At 35.4% G+C, this 21477-nt stretch overlaps 1 protein-coding gene across 1 annotated transcript; it reads right to left on the bottom strand.

Moving 5' to 3' along the window:
• Window positions 1–220: 220 nt before the first annotated feature.
• On the bottom strand, window positions 221–20089 carry LOC129001450 (FMR1-interacting protein NUFIP1-like). The gene is made up of 7 exons (XM_054428739.1): window positions 19348–20089; window positions 7626–7852; window positions 5401–5498; window positions 4468–4635; window positions 2836–3000; window positions 744–1156; window positions 221–387 (listed from the first exon to the last, which is right to left on the bottom strand). The coding sequence occupies exons 1-7, from the start codon at window positions 19867–19869 to the stop codon at window positions 289–291; spliced, it is 1692 nt and encodes a 563-aa protein (XP_054284714.1). The 5' UTR covers window positions 19870–20089; the 3' UTR covers window positions 221–288.
• Window positions 20090–21477: the final 1388 nt, after the last annotated feature.

Here is a 21477-nt window from a genome sequence, read left to right as displayed (position 1 = left end):
CATTCAAATTTGAAGGTAAGCACTCTCATACTTGGGTACCTTGTCAGTCATATCAGGTTTAGATTGTCAGATATGATGAGGCTATTGTTATACAAGATCCATAAAGAGACACTTCAGACAATTATTAGCAAATGTTAACTATTCAATTTAAATCATGTGTCTGTGTACACTAAAATAAAAATAGGAAAATATAATTTCACAGGTGGATGAAAATACAAAGCTGGATCTACATCAGTTTATTAGCCTCAAAAAATGTACAAAATGTGATTTTACTGGTTGCAAACAATCTCAAGATTTACTACCACAGCCGAAGAAATTGTTGTTGACGACGTAGCGTACACACTGAAGAATAGCGGTCCTTTCATGACGTATCTCATTTTGCAGGAGCTACAAAGAAAAGAGAAAAGACAGGCATGAATTTAACAATCACATACAACAATCAAGACAACTGAACATTCGATTTTGTTAATATCAACAATTGAGGCGGAATTAGTAAAATAAAATTTAATTAAAGAAACAATGACTGTTGAATGAAATACTAAGCCAAACTGACGAGCCAATTTAAAAGCGTGTCGCTGGCTTTCGGAATATTTTTGAAATTTCTATACGTATCGTAAAACTCACATATTGTATGGCTAATTTTATTTTAAGATAATAAACAAATTATTAATGCCCTGTAGGCCTAATGTAGAACTAGCAATTTTGAACCTGGATGTTTAAATACTTCTAACATAAAAACTTACCTTTTCCAAAAGTGAGAGCTGTATCCTTTTCATTGGTGGTCGAACTGGAGGTTTGGGCCTTGTGATAGTTTTTACTGCCTCGTTTTTGGATTTCACAGTTTTGTCCTCTTGAGGCCTGTCAGTTTGTGGATTTAACTTTGGGATTGGGGCATTCGTAGTGTCCTCTCTGTGAATAACAGTTTCCTCTGGCCCACTTTCTGGATTGTCTTTCTCTTGTGTTATTTCTTCAGATTTTATTATACCAGTCTCTTCTGGTCCACTATCTGAATCGTCTTTCTCTGGTTTGATTACGCCAGCTTTTAATCTTAGAAAACCATCACAAGGCAATTTTTGTTGGTTGGATATGGGTCCGTTTGTTTCATTCTTCACAGTTGAAACTGTAGGAGCTGCAGGAACGTTGTCTTTACATTCATCTGTAAATAATTTACTGTGTAAACACAAAGAATACCAAGACTAAGAATAAGCACTACAACATTAGGATTTAAGCAATGATGTACAGTCACTAATAATGATATTTATTCAGAAAATTTACAACAAAATACGGAAACTGGTGCCAGATGTCTTTAATTATTGAGTTTTATCTAAAATAATGAAACAATTTGACGAAGATTAACTTGAGTCCAGTTATAAGGTAGAGTTCTATTGAACCCAAAATTACAAATTTTAAAAGAATTTGTAATAAATAGCTAAACAGGTAAACTAATAGGGAAGAGATTTTCTAAACCAAACAATCAAGCATTTAAAGTTTGAATAGTCGTAAAACTCTTTTGTATAGGTTTGATCAACTTTATCTAGTTTGACACAGGAAAAAAACATAACACAAACTTACAAGTGTGACTCCCTCAACAACACTTACTTTACAAAACATTTGATCCAACTAGGACCACAATCCATTCTAAGTCTTTGGCAAGACACACATTTTTGACATAATAATTGTAGCGTTTGGTACCAAGGTGTTTAGTTCAACCTCCACAATAGTTTCAATGTCCCGCCCAGAAGGCAAACATAGTCAAGCCATTGTACAACCGAGGAGGACGGTGCTCGCGCATGCGCAGCGGGCACATCAGGTTAGACTAGTGAACCACAGTGTCTGTCATGCCCCATCGTTGGAACGAGGAAGATGGCTTCGTAGACTCGTGGGACATGGGGGTAAGGCCCCTTGTGAGGTATTGTATGGTGTTATACGTTAATTAATTTAGTTCCAATAAACTTATTCTTTGCATATTTCAGCTATAAACAACATTAATGTAATTTCCAGTGTCAGTGTTTTAATTCCAATATTAATTAAATTAATACCTCATGTTGTGTCCGGTCACTTGATCTGTAATTATTATATTCGTTGAAGGATAATAGTACAGTATTTCTGTAGGAAAAAAAAATCATTAATTAGTACCCCCATGTAATATATCCCCATATATTCCCATACATCTATATGCAAGTTTGAAGCCAAGAAAATAGATGAAGTTCAGTACCATCTCAACAAAGTTTGCTAGTGTATTGGATTGAATATTAATAACCAATGTATAGTTCGGCCGCTTAGAAAGCGACCTCCTCCAGCATTGGTTTAGCATTAGCGCGAAGGTCGTTTTCTAAGCGGCCGAACTATAGTATCATAGCAAACAGCTGATTGATTTATCACTTAACACAGAATATTGTCATTAGTCGATGACCATCTCAACAGATAGCACCAAATTTTTTTGGCTTCAAAGTTTTACATTACATGGGAAGTCTAGGTATTAGCAATCATCAAAGCTGGCTTTTTGGGCCTGTGATTCGCAGTAACCTGCGTCCTCTGATTAAATTTAAGGCCCATCGTTTCCAACATGAATGGTTATGTCGTAAAAGTCAATCAATCGACAATAATCATCAATACCACTCCACCATAAAGGTATACTCAGGACTGGAATGACTCTAGCCAAAAAACATCTAATTAAATACAATATTTATTATACACCCTAGACAACATCAGGCCTTTAAAATTATTCAATTAAATTAAATCTATGTTGCTTTGTTGTTTTAATGTTTCTTCATTACCTACTAAGTACATAAAAGTATCATAATTAATCTTTGAGTAAACATACGAATAAATTACCATCGGTGTCAGACCCATAATTCGCCATTAGGGAAGCCAAAACACTGCTGAACAAGGGTTTGGAAACTGCCACATCTTGCATGGTGTTTGGCTCCGATTCATCGTCACTTATATGTTTTTCTTCTCCAACACCCATAGGTTCATCGTTGACTACAAGGAAAGCACCTGAAAAGTATTATGATATGTTATAACAGGCAATTAGTTACCAATGCAACATAATAAAATCAAACAAAACGGCAACCTCAAGCATTTCCTAGGTTTAGGTGTAGTATTAGATTGTCTACAAATCGTAAAATATGTTAGACCTAGGCGGATAAGCACACACTTATTAGGCACACGGGGAAGCAATTATTACAAGGAGTCACAATAATGATCACGACAAACTACATCACACTAGAATATCGGTAAAAATACTCATAAATATAAAATACCCCCGCCGCAGCAAACCTGCCGACTAAGCGAATTTCCATTTGTCTGAATTGATTTTCAGTTAAATATTTTATAACATTAGGTTTAACGAGTACCTAGGTTTGCTGCTACAAGGAAACTAATAAAGTGTGTTTTTGAGTAAAATATTGATAGCTTAGTACAAAATAAATAAATTTGCCAAGTTTGATCAAAATATATCCATAAACAAGCAAACTACAACATTTGACAATATTCTCCATAAGAATAACATGGGAATTTTAAATTTACAATTTTTTAAATTTTCTCCGTTACTAATAATCGAACAAAAATACTTTTATATACTAAATTATTTGTTTTTTTAAGCTCTTTAAAAAGGTCTAAAGAGAAATCGGGAAATTTTGTGTTTTGAGGGTCAAAAGTGAGAAAAACCAATTTTTACCCCATAAAACCCCCCGTAAAGCCTCGTTCCCATGGTCCGATCGTGCTGGTTCGCGAACTCATTCAAGTTTATCCCGCTTTACACCTTTAAACCAAATTTCATCAAAATCGGACAAAAATTACTCAAGTTATCGCGTTCACGGACGTATATATATATATATATAAGTCTATATATATATATATATACATATATAAAAATTTGAACGAATGGTGTTTTTGGCCTCTGGGGACATCAAAATGAAAAAGTAAATCGGTCCCGGGTCTAGGTCTTACCGTGCCACCTACGGTAATAGCTACTTCCCTATAGGGAAATTCGCTAACAATACAAATTACTTTGAATTACACAGTATAATATTGACTAGGCCTATATAACTAAGTACAAATCACTCGGCCAAGAAAATAGCAGGCAGAGAGATTTAGCTTCTCCAGGAAATTTCACCCTCTTCCATTGCCAAAACTGGGTTTCAATCATCATTCTAAGCTATAACTCTCAATCAAGATCGACTTAGCCTCAGGCCGGCTTTTATAAACGGGCAGACTGGGCATAATGCCCAGGGGCGCCGGTGGTTTAAGGGCGCCCGCTGGGTGCCCCCAAACCTCCGCCCGCCAGCACTAGGAAAAAAAGGGGGGCGCTGCTCTTGGGTTTGCCAAGGGCTCCACTGACCCTTAATGCGGCCCTGCTTAGCCTAAATAATTTAAGTATTTTAAAAACACATTTAGACTCAGATTTAATCTTCGGTTTATTTGAGGGGTAGCCTACCTACATATTTTGTACATTTTACTCACCAGTTCCAGGGAATTTGGGTAAGTCTCCCCTCCACGCATCTGGATCTTTCCACTTGGTTTCATTATTAGTAACATGTTTGTCCCTTTGTTTCTGTCGATTACCATCTACATTATTTTTATTCTGGTTTCGCCGTCTCTTCCGGTCTTGCCAACTATCGTGCCTCTTATCTGAAAAAAAACAACAAATTTTTGTAAAATACAAGTGGTTAGATTTGAGGTATAGGAAGTAGGAAGGAAAATATAGTATAATTTTAGAGTGATCACTGTTGAAACAAAAACAGGAATCGTCTCTTTTATTTTAAGATTTTGAGCATGTAACGATGCAATTAGTTAATGATAATTGATAATTCCTTGACTAGTACAGTGGTTTGGATCCCATCGTAAGCTGTAAGAAAAGTCTCTAAGGTAGTACGAACTATATAGCTGTGGTTACGATATCTTGTCATAAAAAGCAATTTGTTAGTACAGTAAAAGTTCATAGACCGGTATCTGCTGGTCCAGTACTATCTATTATCCGGTGTCGGAATACAAATAAAAAAAGTTTTATGCTGTTTTAAGCCATCTTAACGCTTTTGAAAAAAAACTATGGGAGCGATTGATTACACTGTACCTAGATACAAAACAGTATTATTATTACAAAGGATGGTAACAAATTATTATTTGGACAAAACTAACGATAAGAAAGAGATGGAAGAGGTTATTATCGTAACTTGAATTCAACAAACTTCTCAGTGCAGATTTTTTCTTAAAAGTTTCAATTGATTGCGAATATATAATTTGTCAAGTGTATTTAATCACATTATTTATTATTTCTACCCTTATACCTAATTGTTTTATGCCTCGCTATTGTTTTACAGAAAGGTAGTTCAACAATCAGATAGTATGTATTTTAGGATTAATGTTCAATTTTATCACTAGAAAATTCAAACTTACGGCGGGAGTTTCCTTCCATAGGCATTCTTTCACCGCGCTGGATCATTTCCGATTGTTGAGCCTCTTTCCTCTCCACATTTACTTTAGTAGGGTAGCGACTGAAATGCAAACAAACCAATCAGAATGATAAATACCCCCGCTGCGCAAACTTGCCGACTAAGCGAATGCTGAAATCCCATTTGTCTAAATTTATTTTCATCCAAGTCTATTTAAATAACATTAGGTTTAATGAGTACGGTAGCTAGGTTTGCTACTACAAGGAAACTAATAGTGTGTTTTTTTGGTAAATTAGCTTAGCATAAAATACAAAAAATTTTCCAAGTTAGATAAAAATATTTCCATTCACAAGCAAACTACAATATTTTACATAAATACCCCCGCCGCAGCAAACCTGCAGACTTAGCGAATTTCCATTTGCCTGATTGGATTTACTCTAAAATGTCTCCTTAAAAATATCACATTTATTCCCCATTTAAACAGAATTAATTTAATGAGTACTTAGGTTTGCTGCAACAGGGAGGGTAAACGTTTTTTTTAAATGTAAAATGTTAAAAGGTACTGTAGTTTAGTAAGAAATTAATGTATTTTCCAAATTTGATCAAAATAAGTTCATAAACAAGCAAACTACAACAGTAGACTTATTCTCCATAAGAATAACATGGGAATTTAAAATTAATATTTTTTGGAATTTTCTCCGTAACAATTAGGCGCATAACAACGCTTCAATATACTAAATTATTTGTTTTTTTAAGCTCTACAAAATGGTTTAGAAAGAAATTGTGAAATGTTGCGTTTTTAGGGTAAAAAATGGGGAAAACCAAATTTTACCCCATAAAACCCCCCATAAACCCCCGTTAACATAGTCCGATCATGCTGGTTTGCGAACTCATTCAAGTTTATCCCACCTTACAATTTCAAACCAAATTTGATCAAAATCGGACAAAAATTACTCAAGTTATCGTGCGGATGGACATATATATATATATATATCTACATATAGATATATAAAAATTTGAACAAATGGTGTTTTTGGCCTCTGGGGACATCAAAATGAAAAAGTAAATCGGTCCCGGGCCTAGGTCTTACCATGAGACCTACGGTAATAGCTAGTTCCCTATAGGGAAATTCGCTAAAACAACATGGTAATTTTAAATTTACAATATTTTGAATTTTCTCAGTTACTAACAACCGCGCAAAAACACTTTGATATAGTAAATTATTTGTTTTTTTTAAGCTCTTTAAAAAGGTCTAAAGAAAAATTGGAAATTTTTGTGTTTTGAGGGTCAAAAATGAGAAAAACAATTTTTTACGCCATAAAACCCCGTTCCCATGGTCCGATCTTGCTGGTTTGCTAACTTATTCAAGTTTATCCCACCTTATACCTTTAAACCAAATTTCATCAAAATCTGACAAAAATTACTCAAGTTTTGGCGTTGATGGACGTTTATAAAAATTTGAGCGAATGGTGTTTTTGGCCTCTGGGGACATCACAATGAAAAAGCTTAGGTCCCGGGCCTAGGTCTTACCGTGCTACTTACAGTAATAGCTACTTCCCTAAAGGAAAATTTGCTAAAACATGGAACTTTGGCTAAGAACAAAAACCAGCATCAAACCAACCAAGTTTACCACAGTCAAAGATCATCAAGGTTTAAGCTAAGGTTTTCTCAGGAAACAGGTTCCATGGTGGTTAGGAAAATCTTATACAGGGTGGGGAAAAATGTCCAGGAAAGTTAAATATTCCAAAAATATAACACAGAGAGAGCTTGGCACAAAGTTACTGGGCATCAAAACAATTTTAACACTTTATTCAGTGTTTTTCTACTTCCTCAGGCAGACATAAGTCAGAAGAAAATCTTTAAAAGTAAGGATAGGTTGATATGCACATTAAAATTAAAGGTCTTTGTTAGTCAAATACAATGCCGCAAACCTAAACTCATAAGAACAACGGAGTCTAAAATGGCAGCCAAGATGACTTAAATTTGCTATTTAGAATTTTTGAATGGCGACAATTTTTGACTCAGTTGTTCTTTTATTTATTTAAAGCCTAGTGACCATAAACAGCTGGATCTTGTTTAGAACCTTTAAAAAATCTCTTGACATTTCTCAAGATCAAACTGGTAACCCCACTAATTACTCAGCGAGCCTAATGAACACTTGGCTACCCAACTTTTTATAACCAAACACTAACCTCGGTTAGTCTCCGTCCGACTTTTTCCAAAACTCACCTTTTTCTAGCAGCGATCCACTTAGCAACCTCCTCTGGGCTTTGAGAGAAGACAATACTCTTGTACAGCCCTGTGTCGTGTTGTAACTTGACGTGTTTATCCACGACCTTCGGATGAGCAGTAAACACACACCCGTCTCTTCCGCAGACAACATGTTCCGCAACATGGGCGTCCAGCAGTTCCTGGCTTTTGAAGGTACGGTCACAAGCTTCACAGAAAAATTCACCCTAAAAATCAAAATGAAATGTTACAAACTCGATCGTCTTGGAATATAGGGAGAAGGATTTGGAAAACAAACACCTAACTGGGCAACAATTGCTTTACTTATTGACCTTAAACAATCTACGATATAAACTAACATAATTGGAACTAAAATATTCATATTACTAAAGCTTAGTTGCCAGATAATACTTTTAAATGATGTGTTACGTGTAAAAAGGATATTATGTTATGTTTGTTAATAAATGTTTTCAGTGGATATTATTATGGTACCTACCACCACTAAGAGTTTTTTTTTTTTTTATATAGGAAAGAACCAAACCCTGGCCTTATCAATATTCAATGTCAACCTGATCATTGAATACAGAAATGAAAAATGGGTCATTACAGTGGCCTACTAAGGATGTTATATATATATTTTTTAATTCTGTAAGTAATTTTATTTATGACCAGACATGTTCATCACAGCATTGTATTCTTTTAAGTTAGTTATCAGACATCATTATTATAGTTTTGGAGTTATGAATTAAATCGTCATACTCAATACTTCAATGCTTAACATTTCTTTGTACCCATGGGCACAGAAATAAATTATTTTCGGTCAATCCTTGATCGACCTTACCAAAACAAAAACACACTCAAGCAAGATTTTTGTCTTAAAGAATAACATTCTAGCTGAACAAAAAAATTGAATAGTATCAATTATAAAAAAAATGAAATTATCTTTAGAAGACTAATATGAGATTGAATTATACAAAAATATTGTTAGGAAAAATTTAAACTAAAAAAAAAACTGATCATTGAAATAACCAGTAATGATTTTTAAAGTTAAAACTTTTGAAAAACAAAAATATGTTTAATTTAAACAAAATATGCTTTTATAGTTACCTGGTCATCCAAATACTCAGCTATCTGGTGCCATTCCGTCAGGAATTTCAAAAATTATGAAACTTTACAGCAATCAAATTGTACAACAGAATCCAAAATTCCGTTGCAACAGCTTTAACATAAGACATTGAAAAGTTTTTGTGATCTTGTAAATTAATTACTCTTTCAACAGAATGGTATCTCTGTTGATGAATCCAAATGGACTGAAATGAATTGCTAGAATAGGATATACGCAATGGTGTCCATTCGTATCACCAATGCTTTCTATCAAATCAAAATTAATTGTAATGATAAGTAATCCAAGACATTCAAATTGAATTTAGCTTTAAAATCAGTACAAACAACAGTGATTGTAAAACAGAAACAAATTATACTTTGAAAACTTAATGAATTTTGTAATTTGAAAAGTTTTCCCAAAGGATTTAATCTTGAAAATATTCAAACTTGAAAAAACATTTTGCATGCTTATCTAGTTTCATGTAGTTAAAAGTTTAAAACACTTTTAGTTTAACATGTCTATTAGCTGTGGGATGTAATTATATGATACATTTTTGTTTAGTAAATTATGTCCTTCTGATTTGATGGTAACTGTTGATTTTATTTTGTATTATTCGATAATTTACAGGAAAAAGTAGCCTACTTGTTCAACGCTGAGTTGTAGCAACTGTACAACAAACATTAAGAGATTGTACTGGGATTTGTTTAAAATTTGAACAATATTTCCACTAAGACAGACTATAAATTTTAAGTTTAAAGAGTTTCATTTTTTCGGTACAAAAATGTACGCCTAATTTATTGGTTTTAACTGCCAGTGGTTGGAAATGAAAACTGTGATTAATACAAATTTTACAAGCATTTTGGGAATATGGGACATGGGTGAATAATCAAATCCATCAAAAATATATTAGATTGTCTACATGTATTTTACTACAATTAAAAAATCTTATCGGCTTAATTTACAATGAGATTTTATATACCCTGAAGATATTTATTTGTACTTATTGAGATTGTGTTGGATTTCAGTTAATTTTTATAGCTAAACCAGTTATTAACAACATTTTTGCCATACTGCAGCAGAAACAGCCGTTAAAGGGGGGTCTACATGCAAGGATTGTGCGAACGTTTTATCTGCGCAGGTAAAACGTTGCAGTCAAGTCGTTGCAAAGAAATGCATCCACACGGTATAGGTTTCAGCTACAACTTTTAGTGTAGTTTTGTGATAACGTTCAGTGTATGTGCATGTAATATCAAGGAAGATGTGTTTATGTGGTCGATTTCTGCAGCCAGTGTTACAAGAAAGCAAAGAAATAAGTCTGAGAGACTACGACGCTCACTATGGTCAAGACGTTGGTTACTAAAAAGACAACCAATTTCATAATAGTTTCTCTGTTCACATTTGAATCTACTGCTTTGTATTTTTCAAAAGTATCTAAGTCTTTTTCTTATCACAGTCACTATGTTCCTTACTCTTGACCCTCCATAAATTAAGGAAAACTTCTGTACAGTTCAATGAATTCATCAATAAAATCACGGGAACATTGGTGAAGATCTGCGATCGTAATTAAAAAACACACTTATACTTCTTGACAGCACATGAAGACAACACTACATATTGGGGTTTTGAGTGTGAAGACGGAGTTGAAACGGATGACAGTGTACAAACGCAACGACTTGTCTGAAAACGTTGTCAAAACTATGCTCTCCCCAATAGTTTTATCGCTCCGTCTTTCGTCTCCGCGCAGTTCTCAAAAATGCACAGTTTTGCGGTACACACGCAATGATTTGACTGCAACGTTTTACTTGCGCAGGTAAAACGTACAGGTAAATCCTTGCGTGTAGACCGGCCTTTATACATGCGTTGCGGGTCTAAAGTAGCTCTTTTCTCCCTAGGGAGTAAAAAGTGTGTTTAGAGAATGGAATGCCCCGGAATGAAGAGAGTAGGAGTTTGTTCCGTTATTTATCCATGTTTTAAACATTTCTGTGGATTTAAAAAAAATGGTCTTTTCTGTTAAAATCACAGGATTTACTCATATTGAAAAGTACCCGTATTAGCAAAATTGAAAAGAATTTGGAAGTAGTTTTTTGGGGTTATCTTAACATGATTGTTTTCTAACATGGTTTGCTGGTGCAATATGACAAAAAAGTCTATCACAGGGGCAAAATGTATCTTTTCAACCCTCGCTCATTTTCCAACTTCTGCTTTGCCTCAGTCATAATCTTGAGCTGTGATTGAAAAGAGTAACTTAACACCCTAGAGACGAAATATACTATTATGTATCAGCTGTACATCAACTGTGCAAAACTTTGTTAAATGGCAGTGAGTGGTTCTCATTTGTACTTTAGACATACTGTTCATTCACAAGTAAATAGGTTGATACATGTGTGTAATAACATGTTGAATAATGTCCATATCTTGTCATGTATTTTAGTTATTTTCAGCCTTATTATTATTGCAAAGGCATCTAGCTAAAAATAACTTTTGTTAAAATTTTTAAACAAATAAGTCAATATATAATAAGTTCAAAGTCATTAAATGTAAAAGATTATGAACACACTGCATATAATGGACTGATTCACAGAAGAAATCCAGTAAAAAATTTAATATAGTACTTCTAAATAAAGAATTGTAGAAGCCCTGAGTCTACAACTGATAAATATATTTGTTTAACACATTGAAATGGTATTTGATTTTTTATATGAACAAAACCGCAATCCACACATTTAGTTTTAATACTAAACAAAATATCATCTGAATTAATTTAGAACTGAAATAATTTTCAATTCTTCTATTATTAACTATATTATTGTAAAATTAAAAATACAAAACGATGCTTTACTTCACGTCATTTCAGAATTTTCGAGTATACAACTGATTAATTATTAAAATGATTAAATGTTATTTTATATTAATAAGAACACAGTACACACACATAGTTTTAATACCTCAACTAAACCACGTATTCTATAAATTAGGATACTTAAGAACAAAAATAATTTTCCTATTTTGAACTATAATTTTTTAGGTTTATAAATAACTGAGGTAGTTCTCAACTTACACACAAAGTCAAATGCTAAAATCCTAAATGGCTTGATTAAACATTAAAATACTTTTAATTTTCACAGTAACAGTGAAAATATATATTTAGTTAAAACACAGAAATGATATTAGAAACCATCAACTACATTTACGAATGATTACATCAACCCTTGGCCTTTAAAAGCAATACTTCACATAATAAGCAATCCACAGTTAAAACTAGATTTATAGATAAATCTAAGAAAATCACTTTAATTACTTCTCCTCCGTTTTATCCTTTGGGCGTTGCTCCAAACATGATTTGATCAACATCCTGCAAAAAATAGATTATGTTAGTAAGATTTCAAGATGGGTAGAAGATTTAGAATACAGAAACAAATCAATGAAAATAATTGACCTGGTCCTAATTACAGAATCATAAACAAACTAGTTGTACAATGCATATGTCTGCTTGCAATATTGAGCGGAACAAGTTATTATTATTTCATAATTATTATTAGTTTTTTAGAGGCTTACTGTAAGAAAGGACCATGTGGTTCTAAGTTCGCCTCAATAAAGAAGCATTTTCATTTCAACAAGTTTATTAATTTAGGAAATGTAACCACAAATTGATTGTTCCCAATAAACTCGGGTTCACATAAATGGGAAGTATATTTACAGTACCCAAAGTCAATGGGAGGTCTACATGCAGTATCTACAATGATACAACTGGTTCACTTCTATGGAATATCTAATTGCAGTATCTAAATTCAATGCTGCATATGTTTCACATAAATAGAAAGTCTAATTGCAGCCAATGATCTGATTCACATAAATGAGATGTCTACTTGCACAGATTTTGAATTCATTAATTAGTACATCTGGTTCACGTGGGTGGGATGTTTAATTGCAGTGGTACACATATGGTTCACGACAATAGGACATCAACTTGCAGTATACAAAGTAAATGATGTATATCTGTTTCACGTCTATGGCATTTCTACTTGCAGTATCAAAAGTCAATTTCACATCTGATTTTAAGTAAAATACCCCCTCTGCAGCAAACCTGCAGACTAAGCGAATTTCAACTTGTCTGATTACATATTTACAAAAATATTTCCATAAATAAGAAATATTTATTCTGAATTTAAATAACATTAGATTTAACGAGTGCTTAGGTTTCCTGCTACGGGGAAGGTAAACAGTGTTTTTTGACCAAACGTCAATAGTATATAGGATGAAATAAATAAATTTGCCAAATTTAATCAAAATATAGGCTATCCATAAACAAGTCAACTACAACAGTTTTCATTTTCTCCGTAAAAATAACATGGGAATTTTAAATTTGTCCTTTTTTTAATTTTCTCCGTAACCCTTAGGTATACAACAATGCTTCAATATACTAAATAATTTCTTTTTTAAGCTCTACAAAATGGTTGGGAAAGAAATTCCAAAATTTTATGTTTTTAGGGTCTAAAATGGGAAAAACCCATTTTTACCCCATAAACCCCCATTCCCATGGTCCGATCATGCTGGTTCGCAAACTCGTTCAAATGAATGTAGGTTTACACAGGGTGTCTAGTTTATTTCCATTACAAAATTCAAGACTAATTCCAGATTTTTCAAGACTAGTTTTTTCAACAATTAGTGGGTGTTGATACCAAAATGTATCGATTCTCAATTCTTGGTACCGATACCAATTTTTATAGCTTAACCAAATTTTCTAAATAATACTACACCAACCCCTGTCTTTGTCATAAAGTAGTATTATGATAATGTCGTGTTTTCAAGTAAAGAAATAATGCAGAAATAAAAAAATTCTAACTAGCGAATTTGGTTTTTTTTTATCACGAAATCTTACGCGTACCGTACGTTTGACTGCGATCATCATTGACTGCAGCGGTTACAGAAATGTGATCATCGTCGACCAAGATCACGGCAAAATCATGAACATTTCCTACGGCCTTGTAGACATCAATGACATCATCGTCATCTCCCGCGGTCACGGAAACGTTATCATCGACGTCCGCAATCACGGCAAAATCATGAACATTTCCCGCGGCCGTGTAGACATCATCGTCGTCTCCCACGGTCACGGAAACGTCATCGTCATCTTCCGCGGTCACGGAAACGTCATCGTCGTCTCCCGCGGTCACGAAAACGTCATCGTCATCTCCCGCGGTCACAGAAACGTCATCGTCATCTCCGGCGATCGCGACAAAATCATGAACAAATCCCGCGGCCGAGCAGATAACATCGTCGCCTCCCGCGGTCACGGAAACGTCATCGTCATCTCCCGCGATCGCGACAAAATCATGAACATTTCCCGCGGCCGTGTAGACATCATCGTCGTCTCCCGCGGTCACGGAAACGTCATCGTCGTCTCCCGCGGTCACGGAAACGTCATCGTCATCTCCCGCGGTCACGGAAACGTCATCGTCATCTCCCGCGATCGCGACAAAATCATGAACAAATCCCGCGGCCGAGCAGATATCATCGTCGTCTCCCGCGGTCACGGAAACGTCATCGTCATCTCCCGCGGTCACGGAAACGTCATCGTCATCTCCCGCGGTCACGGAAACGTCAACGTCATCTCCCGCGGTCACGGAAACGTCATCGTCGTCGTCCGCGATAGCGACAAAATCATGAACATTTCCCGCGGCCGAGCAGATATCATCATTGGTTTTCGCGGTTACTTAAACGCAAGACGACGATCGCGGCAAAATCAATTCCCGACTTTGAAATCAAATTTTAAGACTAAATCCCGACTTTTCAAGACCATTTTAAAATTCAATAATAATTCCCGACTTTCCCAATTTTCCCGACTACTAGACACCCTGTTTACACGTTTATACCAAATTAAAACAAAATCGGATGATTTTTGTTCGCGTTATCAAGCTAACGGACACACACACATATATATATATATAAATATGGCCAATATATATATGAATTTGAACGGATGGTGTTTTTGGCCCCTGGGGACCTCAAAACAAAAAAGTAAATCGGTCCCGGGTCCACCCTTACCATGAGACTACGGTAATAGCTTATTCCCTATATGGGAAATTCGCTAAAAGGATGTCTACTTGCAATATCTAAAGTCAATCGGCACATCTGGTTAAGTGAATGGGATGTCTCCTTGCAGTATATAAAGACAATGGTACATCTGGTTGACGTAATTGGGATTTCTACTTGCAGTTTCCAAAGTCAATGGTATACGTGTTTCATATAAATGGGATATTTGCAGTAAGTCAATGGTGCATAGGCTCTATATAGTTTTTCATTTAAAGGTTTTTCTGTAGTGGATTGTGCGATTGTGTTCAACGCCAACGGCATTGATCCAATCGTTTTTTACTTTTGTTCTGTATTTGTAATGTTCTTGTTTAAATTGCTTGAAGTTTGTTACGACTCTTGTAATTACGGTTTTATTGTTATATTGCAAAAGCTGTCATGGCAACCAATTTACCCATAAGGCCTGTGTTCAATTTCTAAAAGGTTAAAATTTACGTAGGGAAAATCCCCTGTAGTCTGATTTGTACCATTTCAGATTTATACCTTCTCGTCGTTGTTTACTACGGCTGACGTAAATTTTGAATGGATCACTTCAGCCGTTCAGGAGGAGTATGTGGAAAACAAAACCAGGAGTGTGGTATAAGAGCTTTGCTTGCTCTACTCAAAAAAACAAATTAATATTGAGTTACCATTTCATCAGATTACAATAAATTCAAGTTTATTTATTTATATTATTTATAGTTTTGGGTAGGCTTACCTATATGTATTGGTTAATCAGTGGCAAAACCAAAGTTGAATATTAGCGAAGCAAAACATAATTTAAAATAACAGTTCAAGTTGCTAAATGTTTGTTAGAGAAAAAACAACAACAGCTTGTCAAAAGTTAACATCAAGCAAAACAGGCTGCCTGAAAAAAATTTAAGTTACCAGTTGATGAAACTAAATATCAGTGACATTAGGCGAGGATATAAAGTAAAAACGCAAGACCTGAGCTAACGATTGCCTGCTCTCAAAATATGTCCGCTCTCTCACTAATTCTGCAATTAATTATTTAGCCTAATTTATTTTGTGTCCACGCCATTAGCATTTAAAAATTGTTTAGTTAAGGGAATGGTGTAAACCCGTTGTCTTATTAGTATCTAACGTCAACCTTTTATTTAGTTAGCTATATTAATTCCAATGAAAAATTACATCTTACTCCAGTAACAATCACACAAAGAATGGAACCAGCACTGAATTAAATCACAGTCTGCATTCTTTCAGAATCGTGCAAAAAAGGCAGGGTCCGAGAGCTTTTTTTTTTTAGGTTTGATTTTTTCTGTGACTAATAGGACCTTAAAATGTAAATCCGTTACTTTTTCACGACATCGGTGACCCCTTAGTAAATCAGAGACTTTAATGATTTCCGTGACTGGTAGAAACCCTGTAAATACAATAACACAGCACTCCTACTCAAAGTGAAAAAATTCAAAAGCAAACATAGTGGACTCGTAAAGCTAAACGAAGGTGTATATTTTCAATACATAGGCCTAGGTAACTAATATCATACCACATTAAAAATAGCGGGCAATACTTACAGCTTCAGGATGAGATCCCACATACTCCAACTTGGCCGTGTTAGTCATTTTACCAACAAGTATTCTTTGATCTTTGTAAGCTTGCCAATCACTTTCGGTTTTCTTTTCTTTAGCAGTTTCTAACAGCTGATATTTCTTTTGTATTTCGACTTTCAATGCTTCCGTTACCCACGGTTTATTCAGCTCCATTTCCTAAATTATTAATGGACTAATAAAAAAACTCAAGATCCAAACGTTAGGACCATATACGAAAACTAAACTGCCTTTTACTAGACCGATTATTATGATTATTAAATGTGCATTAAGGTGTCTACGAGGATCATAGACAATGTTGTAACTGCTGACAAATTGCTTTGAAATAGTCTACTATTTTTCAGTACAGGATTAGGCTTGGATATGACAAAATATTGGTTTTTAAAGAGTTTAAGAGGGTTCTACTCAGTCAATTCAAGATGGCGGCTAAACATGCTACTGTTCCTGAATATGCCTCTACGGTACAAGCTCTCAACATTCTAAATTTAACTAATTTGTTTCCAATGATTGTGTGCTTGTTGTGCTCATAACATAGCCTATCAGAGCTTGCAGTGGGTGGAGTAAAAATAATTTTCAACTATTATTTAGAAGTTAAAATTCAACAATTGCATATGGAAAAGACTAATTTAGCCTACAGATTTTCAGAATGATTAATTAAACTTAAAATACCATACTTAAAGAAACAATTATGAAGTTTTAGTTCAACCAGTGCATAGTTCCTTTGTGAATATTATACACTGTATTTCAACTTGATTGACACTTTAATAATGCCAGGAGGTTTTTTTTGTAGGACCATGCTTACGTGGTAAACAGCCGGCGGGTGGAACCCTCTTAACAAGATTTTGTCATTGCTTTTCAACTTTCGAGATTACTCATTCAAATTGTATACTCTTCGAGCTTGGGTTGTTGGGCTTACTTTTGTAAACATAAAAAGAAATAGCCTAATTTACGACCAGCAAATGAGGTGACCGAGGGGATTTAAATGATAGAAAAAAGGTAAATGGGGTTCAAAAACTTTCTTTGACTGTATGATTTTCCATACCTAAAATACACAAAGGCAGTATCCATTCATTGCCATAATAGAGGCAAAAAGCTTGTCAACATTATTTGATGAAAATTCCCCTATGTTTTAACATTGAAGCCGTAGGTTCTGATGATGCCCCTCCGTCAAACCAGTTGTTAATCTAAAAATCAATAAACTTATGCCCTAATTCATTGTCATAACTTAAGCGGTGAGTTTTGAACACCTTAGACCCTATACCAGCAACTTCTGGTCACACAATAAGTTAGGCTATGGATGAAATTAATTCCATTTCCATGGTACCACCAATCCAAACCTTGCCAATCTGCACTAATTTAAGTTACTTAACTTCGTCCAGCTTAACTTATCCAAATGGATGTGAAAATTCCAATAAATCAACATTAAGTTAAGCCACCTTGTCCAAACCATATTTTGGAAGAGGGAAATTAAGTTAAGTCACTGAACTAAAATAGCCTAAACATAAAATTAAACTAGGCTACCGTAATTTAAATTAAAGGCCTTTTTTAAGTGTGTGTTTTAGGAAAATACTAAGTACCGGTACCGTAACATAAAGTCTAGCCTGTATTACCGGTACTTGACAACTGGGCAATTATTTAGTATGAGGTGCCTCCAAAGGAATTTTCTATTTCGATACTTTTTTAAGTTTTTTTACCTCCTGAATCCAAATATACCATTATTTGTCACAACAAATGAATACTATTGAATATATCACTGTTTAAAAATACAACTTTTGTATAAACAAAGTAGCAAGGATAAGATTTACAAGAGGAATGATCTGAGACTAATTCCATGTATAACTTAAACTTAGTTCTTATTTAGGAATGTTAAGGTGGTGGGTCGAGCTGTTAAACGTATTTGGGGGCTGTATTAAGTGTTTTGAAGTTAGGTTGGATTAGGAAGAGTAGGGTTTAGGTTATAATGAATCAAGTTGTTGGTTTAAGCTACCTAAAGACTGTTTTTATACAATTAAAACCCTGAAAAAACCCTTCAAAATAGCATTCATAATAGTGTTTTGGAGTGTTTTTATGGGTTTTAATTGTATAAAAACAGTCTTTAGGTAGCTTAAACCAACAACTTGATTCATTATAACCTAAACTTAAACTCTACCTTACCGGTACCTAATCCAACCTACCTTCAATGAATAAATACAGTCACAAATTCACATAACTTAAAGCCCGGCCGACCACCCTGACATGCCTTTTCTGACATCAAAAGGAGTTTGCTGACGTTCTAGAAGTTTGGTTCAGTTAGGTTATGTTAGAACAGCAGCCCCATTTTCTTACATACGGTAATCCCATTGTAGACAATTTACTATGGGGATTAACTTCTTATATTGTGATTCCACTCTAGTAAATGTTGCCTGTCTTATACCGCACCTTGTTTAAACATTGAAATACATTTCGACAGCTAGGATCTTAGTTAATATTCAATTGCTGTGAAAAATAACTTGGTAGGCCTATGTATTCCAGTTATACTTAACTTTTAGATTCATGACGTAAAAAACTAAAATAAAGTTTAACATCAAAATTAAAAATTTGTTTGGGGACATCTAAGTTAGGCTACTAACTTAGGCCTAGGCCCTACTATAAATAATTACCGACAGCTGACTGGGAAACCAGGAGTTTTAAGAGAATTTTGTTGACTGGGAAAATGTCCATGAATCATGCAAGAAAAATTTGAAATTTTGGAATGATGGCTAAAAGCATTAGGCAAACGTCGATTCATCACACGACACTACGTTGATTCTATTTTAAGTTATAAGGTCATTGAGTGTACGAACACAACCACAGGAGATAATTAGGTAGCCTATCCATGTAACTTAGGCTAAGTTAACGCAAGTTAGGCCTAGGCTTGACTTAATATTCGTTAAGTTAATTTAGAACTAAGTTAAAGTGAACCAACACTAACTTAAGTAACTCAAATTGTGAGACTAACCTCAGTCTTCTCTTTCCGTTTGGGATTCTTCTTTGCCCGTCCATTGGCAGTAGGTCCCAGCCTCTTCACTCCTCTTCTCGCAACACCTCCTCTCCCTCTAACAAAGGGCTGGCCTGGATGCATTGGTGGAGGTCTTCTGAGTGGTGGCATGGGGGCCATTGGCAAAGGTGGCATTCTAACACCAGGTCTATGAAGCATCGGAGGTGGAGGGAGTGGTCTTCTACCCATGGGAGGAGGTAAATCTCTGGGAGGAAGAGGGGGACGATGTGGTAGAGGTAATCTTCTTGGAGGTAGGCCTAGTGGAGGTGGCAGGCCTAGGCCAGGTGGAGGTGGTGGAGCTGGACCCATTCTGGGAGGTGGCAATCTAGGTGGACCTGGCCTTACTGGATGTCCTCTAAATGGTCTACCTCTATGCATTCCAAATGGAGGCATGATAGGTTCAGGTCTCATATGCATAGGCATCGGTCTCCCCATTCCTCTGCCTGGTGGCCCTGGTCTCGGCATACCTCTTAACCTTACCATGTCAGAAGCTCGTGCCTTAGCCTAACTATCCGAGGAAACAAATAGGCCTACCTTAACAATAGTTTGTATATTTAAATATGTAAAATTAATATTAAAATACACAGAAACAAATTTTAAGCTTGAGAACACAACAAAGAATCTCACACTTCACAATAACTGATCAAATAAATATAAAACAATGATGAAGCATTACATTTATTTACTAAAGGTTAACAAGATGGCGTCGTTGACTGTCGTTCGTCGTGCCAAGCCAAGCCAATGCCAAATAAATTAGATGCCTAGTTATTCACACTACTTTCTTGCCATCTTTTCCTTTGAGCATAGATTAAACACACTCTTGTGAGTCTTGATCTCAGTGTCTACGATAGAGGTCAATGCTACGATCTAATCTTATTGGGCTAATGGGCTACAGTTATGACCACCTTTGGTCATAACTGTAGGTAATATAAATTGAAAATGTATTTCAGTACATGTAAAATGGAGTCAATATTTTCTGTTCCAGTAACCAAGCTTTCGCATTCGTAAATACGCATAAGCTGCCACCGCATTTAAGCCCCCCACACACTACCAGACCAGACCTCCAGACCAGACCGTCTGGCTGCAACCAGACCGTCTTGGACGGCTCTACACACTCCCAGACCAGACATTCCAACATTCATAATTGAGAGACCGTGGTGAGAACTCCAACAAATGGATGATGAAGACTGTCACGATGGTCGGCCGTCTGACAGACAGCGCTACACACTCACAGACCAGACAAAAATAGTGGTGGGGGAACCTCAGACCGTCTGTGGTCTGAGGGTTCAACCATCAGACACGCAGACAGTCTGGTCCGAGAAAATCGGTCTGCAGACAGTCCCTCACACGATAAGACAAGTGCCAGACGCCAGACCAGACGGTCTGGTCTGGAGGTCTGGTCTGGTAGTGTGTGGGGGGCTTTAGCTGCTAGCTAGTTACATCGATCTCTAATTATTACAACAATAGAGATCGATGGCTAGTTATAGCCTCCAAACAAAAACAGCTGTAACAGCACTAATTACAGTGATGTTAATTCACTAGGTTAAGAATGTTGACTCAATTCAATGTACAATTAAAGATATTGATGAAAGGGTCAAAATCCATTACGTGCCAGCAACTCTATTTTTTCCCCAATTACACGTCTATAACTTATTGAAACCTTTTATAGGTAATAAATAATGAAAAATATAAAATTCAGAAAATGCTTTTGATAAAACGCTTTCTAGATTTGGAGAATACACACAAAATAGTAGGATAACTACTGCAAATTTTAAGCTTCGAGAAGTTTTTGGTTGGTTGGGTTAAGATTACACTGTTCCAACCAAACTTCACAGATAAGATAAGACCGTAAACAATGCCTTCGTAAATGCATGGAAATGATTCCATTTCACAAAGTACTCTGTCATTGAAAGCTACGTTTTTTACACTTTAATTTTCATATTAAGAAGTTTTATGGAGTTGTGGGCACGTAACGGATAATACCACTTCAAAGGCCGCCGCGGTAGAATTGGCAACGTCGCAATGATGTTTAGCACCATTCGTGCACCTCCTATAAGCTACGACCGATTATACAATTAATTCATCGTTCAG

The sequence above is a fragment of the Macrosteles quadrilineatus genome, unplaced genomic scaffold (genome assembly GCF_028750875.1).
Source record: "Macrosteles quadrilineatus isolate MER2022 unplaced genomic scaffold, UCM_ALF_1.0 Scaffold_8__2_contigs__length_117827958, whole genome shotgun sequence".
Taxonomy (NCBI): domain Eukaryota; kingdom Metazoa; phylum Arthropoda; class Insecta; order Hemiptera; family Cicadellidae; genus Macrosteles; species Macrosteles quadrilineatus.
This window is presented reverse-complemented; position numbering and strand designations above follow the sequence as displayed.